The sequence below is a fragment of the Motacilla alba genome, chromosome Z (assembly GCF_015832195.1).
Source record: "Motacilla alba alba isolate MOTALB_02 chromosome Z, Motacilla_alba_V1.0_pri, whole genome shotgun sequence".
Taxonomy (NCBI): Eukaryota; Metazoa; Chordata; class Aves; order Passeriformes; family Motacillidae; genus Motacilla; species Motacilla alba.
Window position 1 is genome coordinate 27,910,170 of NC_052046.1, and position 20,636 is coordinate 27,930,805.

The 20,636-nt window shown below is 36.4% G+C and overlaps 1 protein-coding gene across 8 annotated transcripts in view; it reads left to right on the forward strand.

Moving 5' to 3' along the window:
• PCSK5 (proprotein convertase subtilisin/kexin type 5) overlaps positions 1 to 20,636 on the forward strand; it is a 222,544-nt gene that overhangs the window by 114,396 nt on the left and 87,512 nt on the right. For all 8 annotated transcript variants that reach the window (XM_038125793.1, XM_038125785.1, XM_038125786.1 and 5 more), the window contains 2 exons: positions 5,312 to 5,412; positions 12,900 to 13,003. In XM_038125793.1, the coding sequence (XP_037981721.1) occupies positions 5,312 to 5,412; positions 12,900 to 13,003 (205 nt within the window). The remainder of the gene's footprint in view (positions 1 to 5,311; positions 5,413 to 12,899; positions 13,004 to 20,636) is intronic.

Here is a 20,636-nt window from a genome sequence, read left to right on the forward strand (position 1 = left end):
TTTTAAACTGCTGTTAAGTGCTAGAAGAGTCTAGAAACTTTATATGTTTTCACTGTTGTACCATGCTTCCTTTTCACTGCATCATATCTCACACTTTTGTTTAAACTGATGCTCCTTTTGAGTCAGAGGTTGTCTTCATATCTTTCCACAAGAAACAGAGAACTTGCAGCAAGTTTAAAGTGGAAAATAACAATACAGGGTTAATAGAAAGATTATTAAATTTAAATTATCCAAATTTTATTATGCATATAAATTTATATTCAGCTGACAAACAATGCAGGGTTCAACTCTATGCCAAAATTTGAAGAGTAACAATACTTGATCAGATCATAAGATGATTTTGTTTGTTGGAGTGAGACTCTGACATTCAAAACACCGCAGCAGTAAACCAGGAGGAAGTGACCTGGCATAGGATTTACAGCCAACATCAAATGAACTAACTTTTTTTTTTTCTTTCTTTCTTTTTTTTTTAATGTAACACAGCACAGATTTCAGTATCATGTGAGATTCTACAGTGTTGTAGTACAGAAATACCTATCCAAGACATAGGAACAGTGAATGGGTTACAGTTGTGTAATGTCATGTTTCACAGTTCCTTCCTGTTTTTCTTGCAATTCTTTAGCTGAATGTCTTTTTAATTTTCTTCTCTGTTTTTCTGTCCAGTAAGTGCAGAATGTATTATAAGGTAAATGAACAAACAGTAACTAAGTATTAGAAACTCACTTTGTGGACTAAAAATTGTTATAAAAATGATTTGATTTCAGTAAGGAGTAATAGAATCACAAATATTTTTATAACTACACAAAACTCTTCTTTTTCTCTTTTAATTACTACCCACTTTTTTACAATTGCTTATTAGAAATACAGGATGTAACATAATTTTAGAAGTTTTTCTAGTCTTGGAGGAGTTTTCTTGTCTTATACAATGACAGCTTAAAATATTTTAAGCTAACATTTACAGGTAGACACACCTTCTTGGAAGAGTTCCTTGCTGTTCAGGAAAGTACACCAAGTGCACTTGACTTTATACTGTACTGAGTTTTATTGCAGTAGTAATTAGCCTCTTATGAACCAAGTTTCCACCCTCTGGATATATTAAAATGCTCAAAGCATGCAAACATTCCAAAGATGCCAATAGATGTATGCCTTTTACATAGACTCCTATGGAAAAGGACTGGAATTACTTTTTGGTGTTTCCAAGTGCAGCTGCCAAGTGCTGGCATACTTACAGGCATAGAAACTCCCACTGTGGGACAGAGACAAATGGACAGTTGGTAAAGACTATAAAAGTTAGTTCTTTATAGATGTTACCTCTCATAGTGAGTACAGAAGCATTGGCTAATAGTATGCAGTTCTCAAGGTACTTTTTTTTGTATTATTCTCTTCTTTGCTACTTTGAATACCATAGGACAAGGCTTAAAGATAGCTTCCCCCTGCCAAACCATGTGGCTAGGAGGTTAAGCACCACATAATAGTTATCTATATGGTTCTTATCAAACATATTGTGCAAATGCATTTCCTTTGAATTTGTTTTTCAAATGATTTCGTAACGCGCTAAGATTTTGATATCAGAAAGTTCCTCATAGGTATGATTTATAAGCCTATTCAATTACTTATCTCCTGCAAAAAACGTATCTATTTCATGTTCCATCTGTTTTGTTGTCTTCTGATAAATAGCAATTCATCTGCTGATTTTCTTTCTCTTCTTGTTGATAAACTTATACTCTAAGCAGAACTTAAAATTGAAACAACAAAAGAAAGCCCATCCTGTCTCCTGCCAGTTCTTAAAACACAAAAGCCTGCTCTCCTTCAGCAACTCACTCAGGTTATCAAGATATGCACCAGATAATCTCAGGACACAATGTGTCATCTTCTCTTCTGGCTACGTGCAGATGCATAGGCTGTGTAGAATGTAGAATAGATTTTTGTTAAAATCTTTTCACTTCTAGGGACACATTGATAGAAATCAATGTGTCTTGAAGAACTGTAGCAGAAGGTAAAAAATTATTCAATCATTTCAGAAAATTCATGTCATGAAATATGAAATTCAGAGAAATGCAGAGGCTTGAGAGAAGGTATGTGAGCTTGTTTTCTTTTAAGAGAAATCCCATTTTTTACTTTATTCATTAATTTCCCACTTGGTAAAACTATGGAAGGATTGATAATTCAGCCTTAATAATAACTGTACAAAATTGGCATCTCCTTCAGAGACAAGTTGCTCTGCTTCTATGAAACTGTTACAGTGTGTCTAGATTTTTTTCCTTTAATAAATGCCTGTTTTTTCTGAAAACTTTGCACCAATGCCTGTGGGAGGTATTACAGTTCATTGCAATGATTTTTATAGCTTCTCTTTGCCTTTCATCATGGTGTCTGTGGCTAATTTCATGTTGATTATACTAGGCAAATACCAGAAACACAGTCATTGTCTTCAATTAAACCTAGTTGATCCAACTTATTTAGAAGTTGTTGTAACTCTTGGCCCTAGCAATACTGCATGGACTTTTCTTGCGAAGTTGAGTCAGCATTTTCACAGATCAACAGCTGTGTTATACTCGATGAAAGTTTTAAAAATTTCTCCTTCTCCCCACCCTAACAACTAGAATGACTGCCTATATATGCTAATGGCAGCTTCGTGGTGCTGTCAAACAACACATCCTTTTATTGTGATTGATGATGTGTTTATGTTGCTCAGGAATTTGGGCATAATTTTTCTTGAAATTTGCTCACCTCTTGATCATGTACTGCTTTTTCTTGGGGTAAATCCAATAGTTCTCTGACAGTGAATCCATAATGCTGAAAAACATGCCTTGGATCTTGGAGGTAATCTACACCTAAACATAGCTCTTGTCAGTAACTTTCGTTTGAATTAGCTCAAATGGCATGCACACATACAAAGCTTTCTCAATACATTTTCGGCTGTAATACCTGCTGAAAGCAAGACAAGGGTTCAAATTGCTACCACAGTATCCACTTAGAGCAAGAGCGACAATGTTGCAAATTAAAGACACGTCGAGTCTTGCTGTGCTTGATATCTGTGGTGACAGGACAGTAAAATCAGTCTGGAAGGATGCTCTTCCAGAGGATGAAAAACAAGGATAGCACAATTCAGTGTGAGTTTCACTGTATTGACAGAGGGTGTCCCATAGGGAAAAACTGCTGTGACAGCACTTTTTTTCCCCGTCTGAGCTCCTGGATGCTTTGTTGCTGTTCATGGTCTTTGCTGCATCATTTGATGCAGGGCATAATGTACCAGGATATGAAAGACATAAGCATGTATTAATCCCTTTTCACTCTCTCTTTTTCCTGGCCTTCCTTCTGGTCCTTACCACAGCACTGACCAGTATTTCCCAAATACCTGCTTCTTATATGGCTCTGGATGCGTGTCATCATCTAGTATTCAGACTTCTTAATTACACCTGGAAAATCCCTACTTGATTTTTTTGCGCGTATCGGCAATGCAGTGTTAGGGCTGTTCCTGCTGCAGTTTCATCTCTTTGTCACAGTTCATTGTCACAGCACTTATGCAATTTCCATGCTTAAAGCTTTTCCCAACACTGGTAATTTTCCTCATCTAAATGAATAGACAGTCATCAGTTAGGAGGCAAGAGAGAAGGAAATCACATGAACATAAGAAATTATTTAACAAGGTGTGCACTAATGAAGAATATTATATAATAGGGGGCAAAAAGTTCTGTTTAGACTTCATTAATCAAGAAACCCAGCCCCTGGTAAGTTTATTCATTTAAGGATCCAACCTTATAAATGCTTTCACATGTCTTTTTCAATTTTTAGAAGCTTCCATATTGTTTCACTTGCTCCCTACTTGTTTTCAACATTTTCTTGGTACTGTTAGCTCCTTTTCTGTTGGAAATCTTGTGTTAAACTTGCATATGCTTACATGTTGTGAGAATTTTCATCAGCCTTGTACAAATCATGTAATATACTGAATATAGCTAATATCAAGTGTGAAACCTATCCTTCCTACATGCATTTGCTTATATTCTGCCCAGATGAGATGCAGCTGGTTTTTTAGATCACATTTCATGTATCTTGAGGTTTCAAAGCTAGACAGGCATTTTTACATGCCCTGTACTTTTTTTGTGATTTTTTCATCATCTGATCCTCTCCTTCTCCCATTTTTGTGCAAATCTGTGTTGGAAATGGAGGTCAATACTGGTGAATTAAAACACAATAATTCCATGTTCTTAGATAAAATGTTATGTAAGCAACTTCTCTGCCCCTCAGGCAGATATTTTATATCTTACTGTGACTGAAATTCTCAGATTAAGTTTTGACATCACAGGTCATGCACCTTCATGGAGGTTTCCCTGCCGTAGACTGCTGTCTTCTGGACTGTTGTCCAGTCTGCATGGGTTTTGCCAGAGCTTCTGCTAGGTAGAAGTGACATCCTACCTCTGCTGCATTGGTCCTGCAAAGAGCCACTTCTTCAGGAAGACAAGCACAGAGTAGAATCACTTTAGATTGACATTGCCTTGAAAGAAGCAAGACTTAGAATAAACACATTTTTGTGTTACATTCTTACAAAAAGCATCTGCCTAAAATTCATTATTGGATAGAAACATCCTAACACTAAGTAGAAGGCTGTATGTCTAGTTGGTATTGCACATTACAGTTTGTACATCCACTTAGATTACATAAGAGATAAGAAATTACATATGTGCAGCATGTAATTATCTATACATAAGACATAACAGTTGAAAGCTGAAAACATCTAATTTGCTGGTGATGGCTGGGCCAAATTTGTGATCACATCAGGATTTTCCAATGAATTACTGCTTAATTGCATGTGATGCATAAGGAGTAAATGAAATATTAAACAGGGTACTTAGCATAAGTAAAACTCTATTCTCTTGTGTCACGTACTTCCACTGTGACTTCAGGTAACCTAATCAAACCCTCCATACCTCTGTATAGTCTGTAAAATGTTCATAAGCAGGCTGTATATAAGATTTAGTTCCTTCCTCTTTGTAAAGCACTTTGAGATTCTTGGAGGGAAAGTCCTCTATAAATCCAAACAGAAAGACAGAATTGCAGTTGTGCAGTTTCAAACTCCTCTGCATGTTTTTCTGGTTTAAAAGTGTCTTTGCTGATCATGCCATGGAGCAATATAGAGAATACTGTCTAAATTCATGAGTGACTTCAAGTTCAGAACATCTAACATCATGTGTCTTACTTTCCTTGCAATTAAAGAAGAAAATACCCTCCACATACATGTGACTCATTCAAGTAAATGAAACATACTCTGATTTCTGAAGTTGTGCTCTAATTTCACACATTCAATTTCTTCCAGATTACTACAGACCTGAGGCAGCGTTGCACAGACAGCCATACTGGAACTTCAGCATCTGCACCTATGGCTGCAGGCATCATTGCCCTGGCACTGGAAGCAAAGTAAGATCTGAGATATATTCTGAAACAAAAATTAAGCATACAGGAAGATGTTTCTCATTCATCCAGCACCTTTATGCAGACTTCACACAGTGGTTTGGAACCTTTCTTTTCACAATACGCAGTAACCTCCTAAGGGGAGTAATGATCTCTATGCTTAATTCACATGAAGGAAAGTTGACACTGTGGAGATGCTGACAGAGTACTCAGTGTTGAAGTAACATGAAACAATGTTGAGCACAGGTGGTTTCCATTAAATTATGCATAGCATCCTCTCAACATCTTAAGAGTTCACTCAGGAGGCTGCCTAGGTCTGCTGTACCCTGCAGGGTACTGTAGGTCACCTCCTCCATTCACCAGGCTCCTCTTAGCAATGTCTGTTCTTGAACACTGAAAGAGGTTTTGGGAGGTGTTAGGTTAACCTGAACATAAGTTAATGTAGTATGCAAAATAAAATCCAATTTCTGCATGCTGACACAAGTGTATTTTTTAACATGAGTCTAGTTCATCAGCTCTAAAAACCATTAATAGTGTAACTCCATAGTCCTTGTACCTTTAGCTCAAAAAATTTCCTGTCTTAAAAGTATTTTCTCAATAGCATGACTTTGTTCTTTATGCCTAATATGTATCTCTAATGTGCTTCATGGAGCAGCAGAAATGTGGGTGATCTTCAGGTAAATCTGTATTTTAGAACCTTTTGCATTACTTTGTACTCTTTTGGATAATACCTGCAGGTCTAAGATGGAATGCTTCACCCCAAATCATACTCAATGTTTTTAAGTTCTAGGAGATTGATTCTATTAAATTCTGAAGAAAACTAGTTTCCTGTGGGGTCAGCCATTTTCTTTGAAGGAAGTAAGAAATTTGCACACAGTAGTAGATTCAAATTGCGTGTCATTCATAACACTAGAATTATGTTTCCATCTTTCATTTTGCTTTCTTTGAAGACAGCTTGACCCAATATTTGGCACAGAATACTTTTTGCCATTGAGTTATAAGCATAAGAGTTTGTAATTGAAGACCTGACATAATCTTAAGTAGTGTGGCACGTGTGGCATTATAATTGTGTTTTCTTAACACAGTTATCAGAGGCAATGGTATTTAGAGAAGTTAATATAGTGTTATTGTGGGAGGTTTTTAACTTTTAAATCTTCTCTTAACCCCAGTTAACTTAAGTTCATTTCAAATAATCTGCAAATGCAGATAAGACTCTCTGTGTGCGTACATTCCAACTTGCTCTAAGTTTTTCTCACTATTCTCACTTAATGAACTGAAATTGGTAGTTGATTATTTCTGTTTTGTTGTAGTTGAAAGTTTCAGAAAAGTTATATCTTACAAGACCTGCAACAAAGCAGGTTGTGACATCTTAAAACACATTGAGAAGCTTACCCTTTTATCTCTGTGACCTTTGGTGACTCTACTGGTGGGAAATCCATACTAGTGCTTATGGACTATCATTTTTTTTCAAAACTAATAGTAGCTATAATAGACATAAAGACAAGACTGTGGTAAACCTTTATATGTGGTGATGGAGACAAAATGTGCCAGTGACTATATATCCTAGTAACTCTTTTGTCTTTGTAGTACTCTGTTGCATGGTACTAAAAAGGGTTTCAGAGTGAAAATGTGTTGACTTTGCCTCTTTTTAGATTCTGTTCCATTTCATTTAATGGAAGGTTCTCTTTCTAGATCTTAGCCTTTATATTTGAGTAGATCCAAAGGAATCATATTAATAATACCATAAATATGGTTTTTATTCATTTGTATTGCGTTCACTAACTTTTCGCTCTTATGTGTACTTAAAATCTGCCACTGCTGCTAACCACAGCCACTAAATAAAACAGGAAAAAAAAAAGTAGTTAACAAGCAGAGAGAAACTAGGGAGAAAAATGGATCTCATGGTGCGGCTTCCTGTGCTGGTTTTCTTCACCAGTTTTGATAAATATTTGGACTTGTGAAATTATAGATTAAGAAGTACAACCTTTAGTATTGTAGGGAGATCATACTGTGATCTATTAAATTTTAATGTCTCAGGTTTGGATGTATGGAATCTCTTCAGTTTATTTTATGCATAGATTTCTAGATTTCTTATTTATGTGATTTGAAATTTCAGGTTATATTTTTCACCTCTCAATTTAGGTGACCCTAAGTAAATGTTAGGAAGTTTTGAAGCCATTGAATTATTTTCTACAATACTTTTAAAATGGGATATAAAGGACACATGATATTGTGTCAGTTAACTGCTTACTGGAACTATTTTGTTTCAAACAGAGTTTGCATTTTTGTAAATTCTTCATTAGATTGCCCATTAGTACTTCTGCTAATGGGAGTGTTTATGTGAGATTTTTTTAAAACTCACATAAAGGGTTTTGCAATGTTAACTACATCCTTTGTACAGCAGGCTGCTTAAAAATTAGAGTGCTTAGTCCTGAACACTTCTTGACTATGTTTGTAATAATGTATAGTTTCATTCCACTGTGATGGAAAACACAGCAGTTTATACCATGGAAGGGTTTTGAGTCTATGGAAGTCAGTTTTGCCCAGTAGGCAAGTTCTATTTGTGGGAGACATCATGAGTTGAGCAGAGCACTAATATGGCCTGGGTGTGGGTTAGAACAGCCAAGAGATTGCTTCAACTCGCACTCAAAGGTATGTTCAACCAAACAAAAAAAAAAAGCAAGACATATGTCTTGCTCACTCTTTCTTTCTTTCTTTGACAAGCCCCATATGGTAGGATTGGCAAATAGCTGATGGAGGATCTCTTACTTGCCTACTGATTTGAACCCTCCACTTAGCCATTTCTTCCAACAGGGATCTGCTTCTTAAATCCTGGTAACAAATTGTTTGAAGATGTTATTATGCGTAATGTGAACACATTTTTATTATTTTCTATCTAGTATTTGAGTATCAAAGTGGCATGTTTTTCCTCAGGAATCAAATAATTGTAACTGTGTTTCAGACTGCTTGTTTGGAATCCCTGAGGTTGCAGTGCATTGTTGTAAATACGCAACAACTATCAGACAGACACCTCTTAGTTTTCTTGTTCTGCAGTTTTCTTATGGTATTTAGGTAGTAAGTTGCTTTTCAGTTGTACCCAGTTGATGTTTCTTAGTGTATCTAGTACCTTGATCAGATCCTATGAATAAATGCTTGCTTGTGTATTGCACTTAGTCATTACATAATGTCAAATTTTTCTAATTGTAAATGACAAAATAAGTATAATCAATTTAGTGCACAGAGACAGCAATTTTCTTGCTAAAAATAAACTATTTTCATTGCATAGTACCATCTGCTGTTGGTAAGAGATACCTTTCTCATTGATAAAAAAGTTGGATTTGGTATTTGAGAAAATCATGGTCAGGAGAGACAATGGCCCTGTATTTGTTCGAGAGACCATTGTGCCATATTCCTTAGAAGAAGCCAAATTCAAATAAAAACCCTTATGTTGCTGAAAGCAGACTACATTATGCATCCCCAATTAAACTGTGTGTTCCTGTCTGTAAGCCAATGGATATTTTCTAGCATGTGGTGTATAAACTAGTTTCATTAGTAAGGAGCAGCAACTGAAATGGAAGTATTAGTCTGCTACCTTTCTACTGTGTGGTATACTCAGTGGTATAGCCTTGGAGAGAGTCTGTTTTCTTCCATGATTCTCTTCGCTTGAGTGATATGGAATCTTAGAATTATTTCATCTGGAAGGGACCTTAAGGATCATCTCATTCCAACCCCCTGCCATCAGCAGAAACACTTTTCACTAGACCAGGTTGCTCAGAGCCCCATCCAGCCGGACCTAGGAACAATTCCAAGGGTAGGGGCACCTTCCACTTCTCTAGCCGCCCTTTGCCAGTGCTTTACCACCCTGCAGCAAAGATGTAATCCAAACCTACTCTCTGAAAGAATCTTCTCCTCTAAGGAGATGTGTTTCATCCCTCTAATCATTTTTGTAGCCCTCCTCTGGACCCACTCCAACAGGTCAATGTCATTCCTTCATTTGTCTTTTTTTACATGAACCAAGGCTAGAACAAGGTAGTGCTGGGAAGAACTGAAGAATTTTAGTGAATTCAGATACTAGTGACAGAGAAGTGACAATGTACCACATTCCTCTAAAAGACAGTACCACCAAGTGTAATCACTGAGATAAAAGGAAAATGGAGTTCCCATTGAAAGGGGTCAACAGTGTCAGAGTTAGATACTTTGGATTTCTGGCAACTGAACAGGTATTTGTATACTTCCCAGACTGATTGATTTTCTTACAAAAGGAGAAAAGCAGTGCACTGTCTAGCAAGGTACAACTTTATATACAGAGAACATATTTCTGTGTTATCAAAGTTATGAGGACTTTGTCATAAATATAGTCAGAGGTTAAAAGTGATGAGAGAGTAGAGGTAAATTGAGGAAATTTTGTGAAGTGTCCTCTGTAGAGTGAATTAGAGTGCAGGAGGAGAGGTTATCATTTAAGTGCTTTAGCTAGGTCTTTGCTCTATTGATTGACTACCTGTTATAGAAGGCAATGCTAGAGTGTGTGAGTTAAAAATCTCCTTCTCAATCCTTCCATTTTTTGAGTAGTTTGCTCTTAATATTAAAGTATTTGAAAAACATAAGCATTAATAAATTCTTACTTTAGATCATGAGGTTTAACCACTTATGCCACTTATGGAATTTCAGTTATTATATTGACATTGATTTGGGCGTACTTTAGTTCTTGTTCCTGTTTTCAGTTACATATAAATTTGCCTAAGAATAACCATTCAGGCTGAAATTTTCCATTTAACTTGCATTTAAAAGGTTTTAAGAAAATTCCATTCACACATTTCTTAAACTCAAACAAGGTTAGAAAGAAGTAAAGTTTGGTTGTGATGATTTTTAACTTCTTCATTGAGTTTTTCTGTGTCTGTGCTTTGGAGCAACAGCTAGAAATAAAACTAGTGGATAGCTGTTGTTCTGGTGCCAGGACAATGCCTTTAATATGTATAAGCTTTTCAGAAATCTCAGTTGGCATTTTCTCAATTGAGACTTCTAAGGTGCATCACCTGTAGTTTCTTGGCTCTCCAAGTGTTTTCCAGCATCAGCTTGTAGAGGCTAGTCTCTGAAGCTGAAGCAACTCTTGAGGTGCTTCTGGCTGTTCACCTTAAGAGCAGGGATCCCAGCTGCTTTTTTCTGTTAGTTCCTTGTGGAAGTAAAAGGAGGAAGGTGGAAGAGGGGCAGTTTGATTGAGTTGCTGTATCCCTGTAGTCAGTCTTTTCAAAAGTGGAAGACAGGTCAAATCAATAGCCTATGTATCATAGCTAATGCTAACCATAGCTTCCTTTATTAACCTAAGACAATGTTAGGTTCTCCATCTTCACAGTCAAGCTGATTCTAAGAGTGGCAATTAACCTAAGGTTTTGTTGCTGTTCTTTCCATATTGTTATTAAGCAGATGGTGAGCATTGTCTTGTGGACAGTCTCATTTTATTGTGCCTTTGGAGATGACACAATAAAAGATGTAATTCAGATGCCTTTCTCTCAGGGGTTTTCTCCTCACAATTTCATCATTATCAGCGTGCATATCAGGCCATTGTTTGTTAGATTTTTGGCACTTACGATTTTTTATCTCTGTGCACTGCAGATTTGACACAGGTACATCAGAACACCATTGCTGGTGGATGTATTGCTGCCTACCTCACTGTTCATCTAAAGGATGAACAACTTGTCTGGATTTTATCTTAAAAACCAATATAAAGATAATGCAAAAGATGGATTTTTTTTTTCTTCCCTTTACAACAAGAGTGGTAAAATGTTGAAACACATTGTCACAGAGGTGGTAGATGCCCCTTGCCTGGAAACATTCAAGGTCAGTTCAGACAGGGTTCTGAGCAACCTGGTCTAGTAGAACATGTCCCTGCTGATTGCTGGGTACGTGCGCTAAATGACTTTTAAAGGTCCCTTCCAGCCCAAACCGTTGTGTGATTCTGTGGCTGTAGATTCTATGGCAAAGGCTTTCAATGCTGCCTCATGAAGAGATCAGGATGCATTGCAGAAACTGTGGAGATGCAGCATGAATATAAACTGCATGTTGTAAAGTAGAGCTAGAAATGGATTAAAATTATGTTGTACAGGACATATGGAAGCATATCCTATCTTACAAACCCTTAATGTGCCTTACTTTTGCCATGACTTTCTTAAATCTTTACTTCAGTAATTTTTACCAGCCCAACTGGATAAATAATTACTGTCATTCTAGTCCAGCAGCCTAGTGTAAGAAACTGAACCATAAGAAAAAAAGGTACCTATAGGCATAGTACTGTTTTTAAAAAATGCTCAGATAGAGAAGGCATCTGCTCTCATTAAATATAACAGAATATTTAAATATGTTAACAGTCTGGTTTAAGGACCAAGGTTTCCCTGGTTTTCAATGACTGCATAGTCCTGGGAAGCATAGACCAAGGTTTCCCTGGTTTTTAATGACTGCATAGTCCTGGGAAGTGTAGGCAGCCAGTTCTGAGTCTTATAAATTTCAATTTGGTCTGTTTTCAGCTGAGGGGAATTGTATGCAATAGGGACAGATAATGATGCTCTGAGAGTGCTACTTAATGCACGGTGTTCTGCGCCACAATACCTTTATCCTCTTCATTGTTTAAGGGCTCAGTTTATCATTCCCTCTACTGCACTGCATTTTTAAAGAGAATACTATTCATCTTCTTGCAGGTAATAGAAAAGCTGAAAAATTGGAAGGAGATAGAAAAGATAGCCAAATGATGGCACCTTTAGGTCACCTTCTAAGAAAAGAAATTCTCCCTGTTGTATATATAGAGGAAACAGGAAAACTGCAATCCCTGAAGATTTGCCCTAGTCCTAGAAGATAAATGTGTATTGATGTCACAGTGAGGATAGAAATGGCATCTTTTTCACCTTTCAAGTGGACAGGTTATTAGGAATCCCTTAATAGAATACTTATCTGTGTAATCAGGCCCTTGCTTTGCAACTCTCCAACTGTCCAAATGTTTGGAATTCTTGCAAAATACTCATAGACTCTCAGTGAATTCCAAGACTGGGGTAGTAGACAAATTAATAAAAACAGAGGCACCTGGAATAGCTTCAATACGAACTGAAAGTTGTGAGGAATTTCCAGTTTGAGCTAGCAGTTAATGAGATTTAGTAGACATTTTCAGCAAGCCAAAAGTTTGATTTCTTCTCCTTTGCACTCATTAGGATACAGTATGCATAAAAATTGCCTCTGTGTGAAATTCATCTTCCCTTAAGTTTCATATAATAGAATATTATCATATGTCGTTATAGTCTGCTTATGGCAAACCTCCCAGCTGTATAAATAATATCATACAGCTTTTCTGTAAAATTGTATTGAACATGTATTTTGAATGGAGCAAAGGAAAGTAGAGAAGATAAATGAAAGTTGTTTTGCTTTGGGTACTTTTCAGATTACATGACCTTGTATCCCTACATCCTGGTGAAATGTTGTATCTATGACTTTGTTTTATCCCTGTTCCATAGTCCATTTTTGACCTGGAGAGACGTACAGCACATTATTGTCAGGACTTCGCGTGCAGGACATCTGAATGCTAATGATTGGAAAACCAATGCAGCTGGTTATAAGGGTAAGAGCTTTCTTTCTTATTTGCTATCACAAGCAATGTAATATTTGATAATTTTGTTTGACACTATGCTTTGCATAGTTTGGAGACCTTTCAGACTTGATCTGAAGGGGCCTATCTTCTCTCATACAAAGAAAACTTTTTAGAATGACGAATGCACAAAACTGTCAGGTACAAAATGCATTGGCCCGATCTTCTTAGTCCCTTTCAGTTCCATATCATATACACTGCTGCCAGAAAACTAAGTAAATGATTGGTGTTTAATTTTTCTTTTTATATCTAGTATTTTGATAAAGTAGTATAGAGTTGAAGATGCAGCAGTTCTGGATTCCAGCCATGTTCTCACTCAGAATTATTGGCAGTTTCAATTTAAAATGATGTAACAGTATTTTCAAATTTTATTTTTATATGATAAATCCTACATTATTTATATGTGAGAATTCTGTCAGATTTTGGATAAAATTGGATTTTGAGCTGTCATGACTATTCCTGGGACACGTAATCATTTTTCAGTGACCTGTCGGGTAGATTTCTAAAATTTTGTATTGTCTTAAAATTTGATAAAAGCTACATCCTAAAAACATTTTTTTTCACTTTTGTAATGCAAGCAGAGGTAAACACTTGTGCCATTACATAGGATATATATTTTCAGGATGGGTTAAAATGGAACCTTGAATCTGTACATTTTATTTCAGCACAGTTTGTCTTCTGATTCCCATTCACTATGTTCTTTCTGCTTTCACTTTGTATTGTATTCTAAACAAAACCCTGGAATTGCTTATTTCTGGCTCTCTTTTCATAAGAATTCCACCCAATACTGACATACCTCTTATAAGATGAGAGTTGATCCGTTTGTGCTAGGATCTCCTGAGAGAAAAATGTAATATACAAGAGTTTTCAAATCTTTGCCCTGGTTTCACTTTAAAACTGAAGCCTATATTTAATCTGTTTTGGATCAAGGCACTGCTACTGTAGAGCATCTTTAATATATAGTTCTGACCTATGACATTTTTCTTGCAATGGTGTAGAAACCAAACCAAAAAAACCCTTCTTATTTTTGGATCCAAACCTGTCTCTAACTACAGAGAATGTGTTTAGAAATAGATATTTGATCAGGACATCCTAATCATGTGAAGGTTCTGATGTTCGAGGGCCTGGTTTTATCCCATTAACAAGTGGATGCCACAGAAAAAATATAAATATATATTTCCTGAATTGCAATAACATTACAGTATTTATTATTGCAAAGCATCTCTCAGGAGAAAAGAAACTTAAAAAGAAAAAAAAACTTAAAAAGTTTTATCAGGAGATGATGACTCTATCATCCGTTTATTGAAGCTATATGAGGGTCAAAGAACACTTTTCAAGTTACATAAAGCAGAGTTACTTTTTTCATATCTTACTTCCAAAATTCTATATTTTTAATGTTTTTCCACTTGTTGCCCAAGAGAGGCAAACACCCTGTGAGTCATTTCACAGCAGCTGTCACTCATTATCAAAAGACAGGTCACACTAAGGTCACACCAGCAGCAGCAGCATTGGCAGCAGGACTTGCACTGTTGAATTACTGTTGAACAACTGCTTATTCTGAATTCTTGGAACCATTTTTCTATGCATTGTAACACCTATATAGTAAGGAAAAGGGAGGAAAAAAAGTTTTGTCTCCACTTACAGAAGGTTAGAAACATAGATAAGCTCAACTTGGTAACTTGAATTCAGGAAAAACAAATTGAACTGGATGAACTCTGCTGAGACTCTATGGTGAAATTAAAAAAGAGGAAGATGAGCTAAATGCTTGACCTCTGCACAGCTCAGGAATCAACCTTAACCCAAATAAAAGCATTAGTTTTAGCTAAATTATTTTGGCAACTTAGGCTGAACACATGGTTCCAATAAAAATACATCTCTCTTTAAACTCCTATTGGTTTTGGAAGAAGGAGAAGCAAAAGATTTAGTTTAAATCACAACATCCGAACCTGAATTCAAAAGGGGATTTGCACACCACTGCTGGCAAGACTGACAGAGTTTTTTTAATTGCACGTGGCAATATTTAGTATAATATTACACTATTATCCTTCACTATTGCCAAGAGTAACAATTAAAGTGTGGTTTTTCATAGATGAACTACTCTGATCAGACTGAGTTTGTTAAGGAATTGTATCATAATCTTGTTGATAACAAGATCCATGGTTCTTCCACAGCATGTTCTTAAGAGAAGGTGGAAGATTTTTTTTTTTAATTATCTACAGCAGAGAGTCAGAAGAAACAATCTACCTTTCTTCAGTGTGTACTCATGGAGAAAGAGGAGAACAAGAATAAAGAGAAAAACAGGTCTGCTGCTTTAAAAATAAGAACTGAAAGGCTGGAAAACAGCAAAAACCTGAAAAAAACCTTTCACTCAACAAAGGGTCAGCAAGAGCTGGTAGTTGAAAGTGGGTCAGCATGCCATTTCAGAAGGCTGTTTTGCTGGTCTGCATGGCAACCCTCTCCCTTGCCACAGTGCCTGGCAGTGTTTTGCCATTGCAGAACACACAGAAAGAGCTCACAGCTGTCATTACTGGTTTCAAGATCTCCTTTTTTTACTCCTTACATTTATACAAAGAAGGATTAATTCATGAAAAACACTTAAGACAGCTAGTGATTTCCTAAAGCAGTGCTTGCTATTTGTTTAATTTTCTGGCTAGTAAACAGTGCTCATTAAATTCACGTCAATAGAATTAACTCAGGAATGAGCAAAGTTTTTTACTTGGTAGGGGCTTTTTTATTATTTTCTTGTCGGACAACGTGCATCTTTTCTCAGGAACTTGTTCTTTTGTAGTCTAAAACGAAAGATTTGAATACTCAGGCTATTCTGTGTTTAGTCAATTGTACATATAATTTGTCAATAGAGGGATTTTTAGCAGTTAATTAGTTGATTTTATGGAAAAAAACTTGCAAGCATCTGTTTTTGTGAAGATGTCAAAACTGTTGATCTGTTTCTGCTATGGCAGATTGGATGCAAATCCTTGTCTGTCAGCTGTTTAGTCAACAACAGAGCAGGCAAGTGCATCCATAAAAAGGAAACTGCCTTGATGCTGACTTGTCTCTGAGTTGAAAGATAGAGAATGAAACACTGCAGTTTTAAGAACAATGATCAAATCATATAAACAATTCTTTGTCTGTATGTGAAGCTCCACATAGTGTGAAATTCTGTCTCTGGAGAAACAGACCATTCATAGGGAGGACTACTGATTTGCAGGGACATTTTTATAGAATGTACTTCACTCTTCCTGGCTCTAAAGCACAGACAATAACACTTCAGTTCACTGAAATAAAATGCTACTGAAAGATAAAATGAAATCAAAATTCTACCCAGTTTTTTCAGTTTCGGGCCATTCCTAGACCCAGAGGAGATACTTTTCACAGAGAAACCAGATTGCCTCAATTTCCAAGGAGTAAAAACAGAGTTATGTCACATCCCTTTAGGTTAGCTAAAGTATGTGCTGCTTCCATTGAAGAGTGACCACTGAAAAGGATTAGTTTCTTAATATTTTTGATCCTTTTAGTATAATTGCTTAATATTTAATAAAACTGGTGATTATATTAGTTGTGAGCAGAGCATTAGTCTGGGAGTGAAAAGAGATGAGTATATATAGACTCCTATTTAGGAGACCTAAACTGGACAGATTTATCTTGGGGTAACCAGTAGCCAGGCAGGAATTCAGAAATGAGCAAGAATATCTTTAAAACCTGTGCATTTCAGAGAAGACAAATAAACTATTCATAAACACCACACTGCATGTTTTCAATAACTTTAAAATGTAAATAAATTTTAAATTATATTTTTAAGACATTGTCAGAAGCTGGCATAAGACTTCTGGAAAACAGCAAGCTCATAACTCATAAATGGTTATGTCAAACAATCAAAGCTGTTTGACATTGTTTCCTTTTAACAAGCCCAACTTAGACATTTATGAAAACTCTGTAAAGGACTGGGGTGCAGGGAGGAAATAGAGGTTTGAAAGTCTTCCCCTGTGGACTCATAACCAAAAGAGTCTGCCACTTAACTGTGAAATGTAAATTTAGTGTTAAGAAAGGAGAACCAGGATCAATAAATTTTAAAAATTATTGATAAACTGATACAATTCTCCAAAGCAAAAGGTTTTAATTGCAGACATTGAACACTGATTTTTAAAAGAAAAGTCCTTGGAAGTTACATGCATTTGCATGACCTCTTTATGTACTAATTCTCAATGTGGTGCACTTGTAAGAATGTTCTAGGCAAATACCTGTTGTGCTTGTATCCATCCATAGCAATGGTGAACATCTTTTGGATGGTATAAGTCTGTCTTTTTAAAAAAACAACAAGCACTTGCCTTTATGAACACCAAAGCTCTTCTCCACTGCTGTTGCATTGCTATAATGCCTTTCAGTAGTTACAAAACTGGCAGTAGTTGCATTATCAGAGTGTGTCCACTTCAATGGAACCAGGATTCAGGCCAGTTAGGAAACAGATCACACTATCTACAATGTAGTATTTTAAGCACTTAATGTATCCTGTCAGGATGTAGAATTTCATGTAATTACAGGGAAATATAAGGTTCTACATAGGGCAACTCAGCTCAGTTAGATGCCTGGAATTATTTATAGCAGTATTCTTTTTTCTCTCCAGAAAATGGAGGATTTTCAAGGATTTGCTTTTAAGTCAGGGGATGAAGAACCTCACTCACCACTCTGACATTACTGGCCAACTATTTCTGTAGACCTGGCTTATTGTTTAACTTCCTGTTGCTTTAGCTTACTGATCAACATCTACTACATAGCTCCACAGGGATACTGTGAAGTTGGCTGAGTTAATTAATAATTTCTCTAGTTACTCTATTCAGCATCATTATCACTGAACAATTTGCTATACACTTTTTCTGTGATTTACTGCATGTTTGTATATCCTTTTTCTGACGAAATCTGAGGCAGCAGAATGCTCAGTCAGGAATTAGTGTAAATATCCTGCTGGAGTTCCTATACTTCAGGACACACAGAGCCTCAGTGTGGGATGGAGCAAGAGGGATGCCATGTGTCTGATACATCTGACAAGATAGAAATGCTGTCTTTGTATGTCCTGCTAACAATCTGTCAGGATTTCCAATTACAGTGCCTTTGACTCACTTGTCATCATCTGTTCGGAGATGAAGACTAGCATAAACACTCTCACCAAAAGATGTTTTTATTGTTTTATAGAATGGCATTATATTTGTCCACTTTTGATATATCAATGAATCCTAAATATAGTTTTAAATTGAGTGAGGGTAGATTTAGACTAGACATAATGAAGGACATTTTTATTCGTGGTGCTTGGTAACAGTCAACATGGCTTTACAAGGAGGAAATCATGCCTGAAAAATTTGCTGACCTTCTGTGATAGGCCTACAGGATTGATGGATAGGGGCAGAGCAGAGCCAAAAATATAGTAGGGAGAAAATTTTATGCAAGCCTTTTGTCACGTGAGTAAAATAGCTAGGAAGTCTTAGCGTTTAAGTTACTAGTGAGACATCTTGATGACAGGTAATGAAACTAACAAATGCAGCCTAACAAATCAAGTTTAGCTACACTGGAAATGTTGTGTTTTTAGTGTCTGGGCCAAATGTTTCTGAAGTCTGCATGATTCTCTGTTATGATTTATCAACACCAGTTGTTCATACTTCTCATTGTAAGTCAAATGGGATATACGTATTAACTTTAGATTTGAGGATAGCTTTGTATGTAAATGAGAAAGTTACTGAATTTTCAACAGCAATTTCAGACAAAAACAAGAAGATTATGAAAAAGCTGGGGAAGTCTCTCCAGCAGCTCAGAAAGCTTTGTTTTCGTGGTGTACTAATGAAGGAATTGCACCAGGGGTAAATAAATGGACTTTAGCCATGAGAAATGTTGTTTCATCTTTAAGATGAAAACATCTTTAAGAAAGATTAGGGAGATCAGCTAAAACTTAGTATTTACTTTGTGTTGTGGGAGGCAAGTTTTTCTCTGAAACATGCCCTACACCTGTAAGGCTCTGTGTGTGCCTGTGATTTTGCAGAAATAAAAATGATCAATTAGTACTGCTGCCTGACTGGAGAGAGAATTCAAGACAGCTCTAGTGATAGACACCTTGGTCACACAAGGAGATAACATTTTCAACCCTTCAGCTTAATAAAAGCAACAGTGTACTCCTCAGCTACCAACTTACATTGTATCAGCCTCATATTGGTATTTTGTTTGTGAAAGACAAATACCTTTGTACAAAACAGCCCAATACTGCCTTTGACATGTGTAATGAATCCTAGCAACAACTGAGCCCAGTAGCAATTCTCACAGTAGTGATAATGCAGAGCACATAAGTAGGTAGGTGCAAGGTCTGGAGGCATTTTACACTTTGCACTCTGCAATCATAATAACCTTTCAGATAGTGCTTTTGATTAATCTGGGTTAGCAATGTCAACGCAGTATCTTTTGCATACAAATCAGAGGCAGTTCCAGGTGTTTCTTAGAAGACATTTATAGTTCTATGTAGACCACCAGGTTATTGTTAACCTTTGGGGCAGGCATCTTGGCATATAGCTCACGGGAATAAAAGGATGTACACAGATGAAGAAGCACAATTTGAAGGTAGTAGAGAGAAAAATCTGTGTTCTTCTCTATGACACAACTACTTTGTTTAACTCTTTGATTCTCTCTTAAATTGCTGTAGTTTGATCTTTGAAGGTTATGGGCCTCCACTGATACCTTCAGCTGCTAACCAACCCACTGGATCAAAGGCTTTGAATTGGAAATATTTTGGACACCCAAATGTCAGTCCACATTGGAGGATTTAAGAGTAACCCTGTCAGTCAGGAAGTTTTTGTTTCAATGGGAAAGCCTTTCAAGGAAAAATGTATTTCTTTTTCAACTGAAAAAAAAACCCATCAGGTGCAGAACTTATCACTACACTGTTGCTCTCATACAAGAGATTTTAAACATTGAGTCATGGACAAATACCACAACCACGAAACCTTGGGTGGTAATTTTTTCTCCTGGATGAAAATTCCTCCTAAATTCTGTCTTCCAAGTAATTGTTAGAGTAGGAAGGATAGAAAGTTCACTCCATAGATTTAATTTGCATTTTTAATGTGCATGCTAGGGAAGAAATTCTACAGGTAAATAGCTTAAAAGTCACATAAGTTTCCATCTGAAGGTCACTGACTGGTGGTGGCAATATTACATGCTTTTTTGCCCTTATTTCTTGTCAAGAAAAGGTGAGGTGAGGAGAATTTTTGGCTCTTTGAGCTCAGAAGGTGGGTTGAGCACACAGCATTTTAAAACCAGACAGCTTGAGCTCTAATTCAATATAAGTTGCTAACTGTCAGGAATTAAAAATGCATTTTCCATGGGTTAGCTGAAAAAAAAAATCCATTCATGAAAATTTAATCCCTTGCTTTTTGAATGTACTATACAGAGTAACTGTGTGCAGTTAAGCGCCATGTGAGTTAAGACTCTTGTTCCTTCCACTTATCTTCCGAGCAGACAGAAGAATTATTAATTAAAATTCTAGTGTAAGAACAGACTTACGTCTTCACAGAGAAATATACACTCATGATCAGATGCAGTGTTTGCAAGATAACGTCTAAGACTAAGGACATTT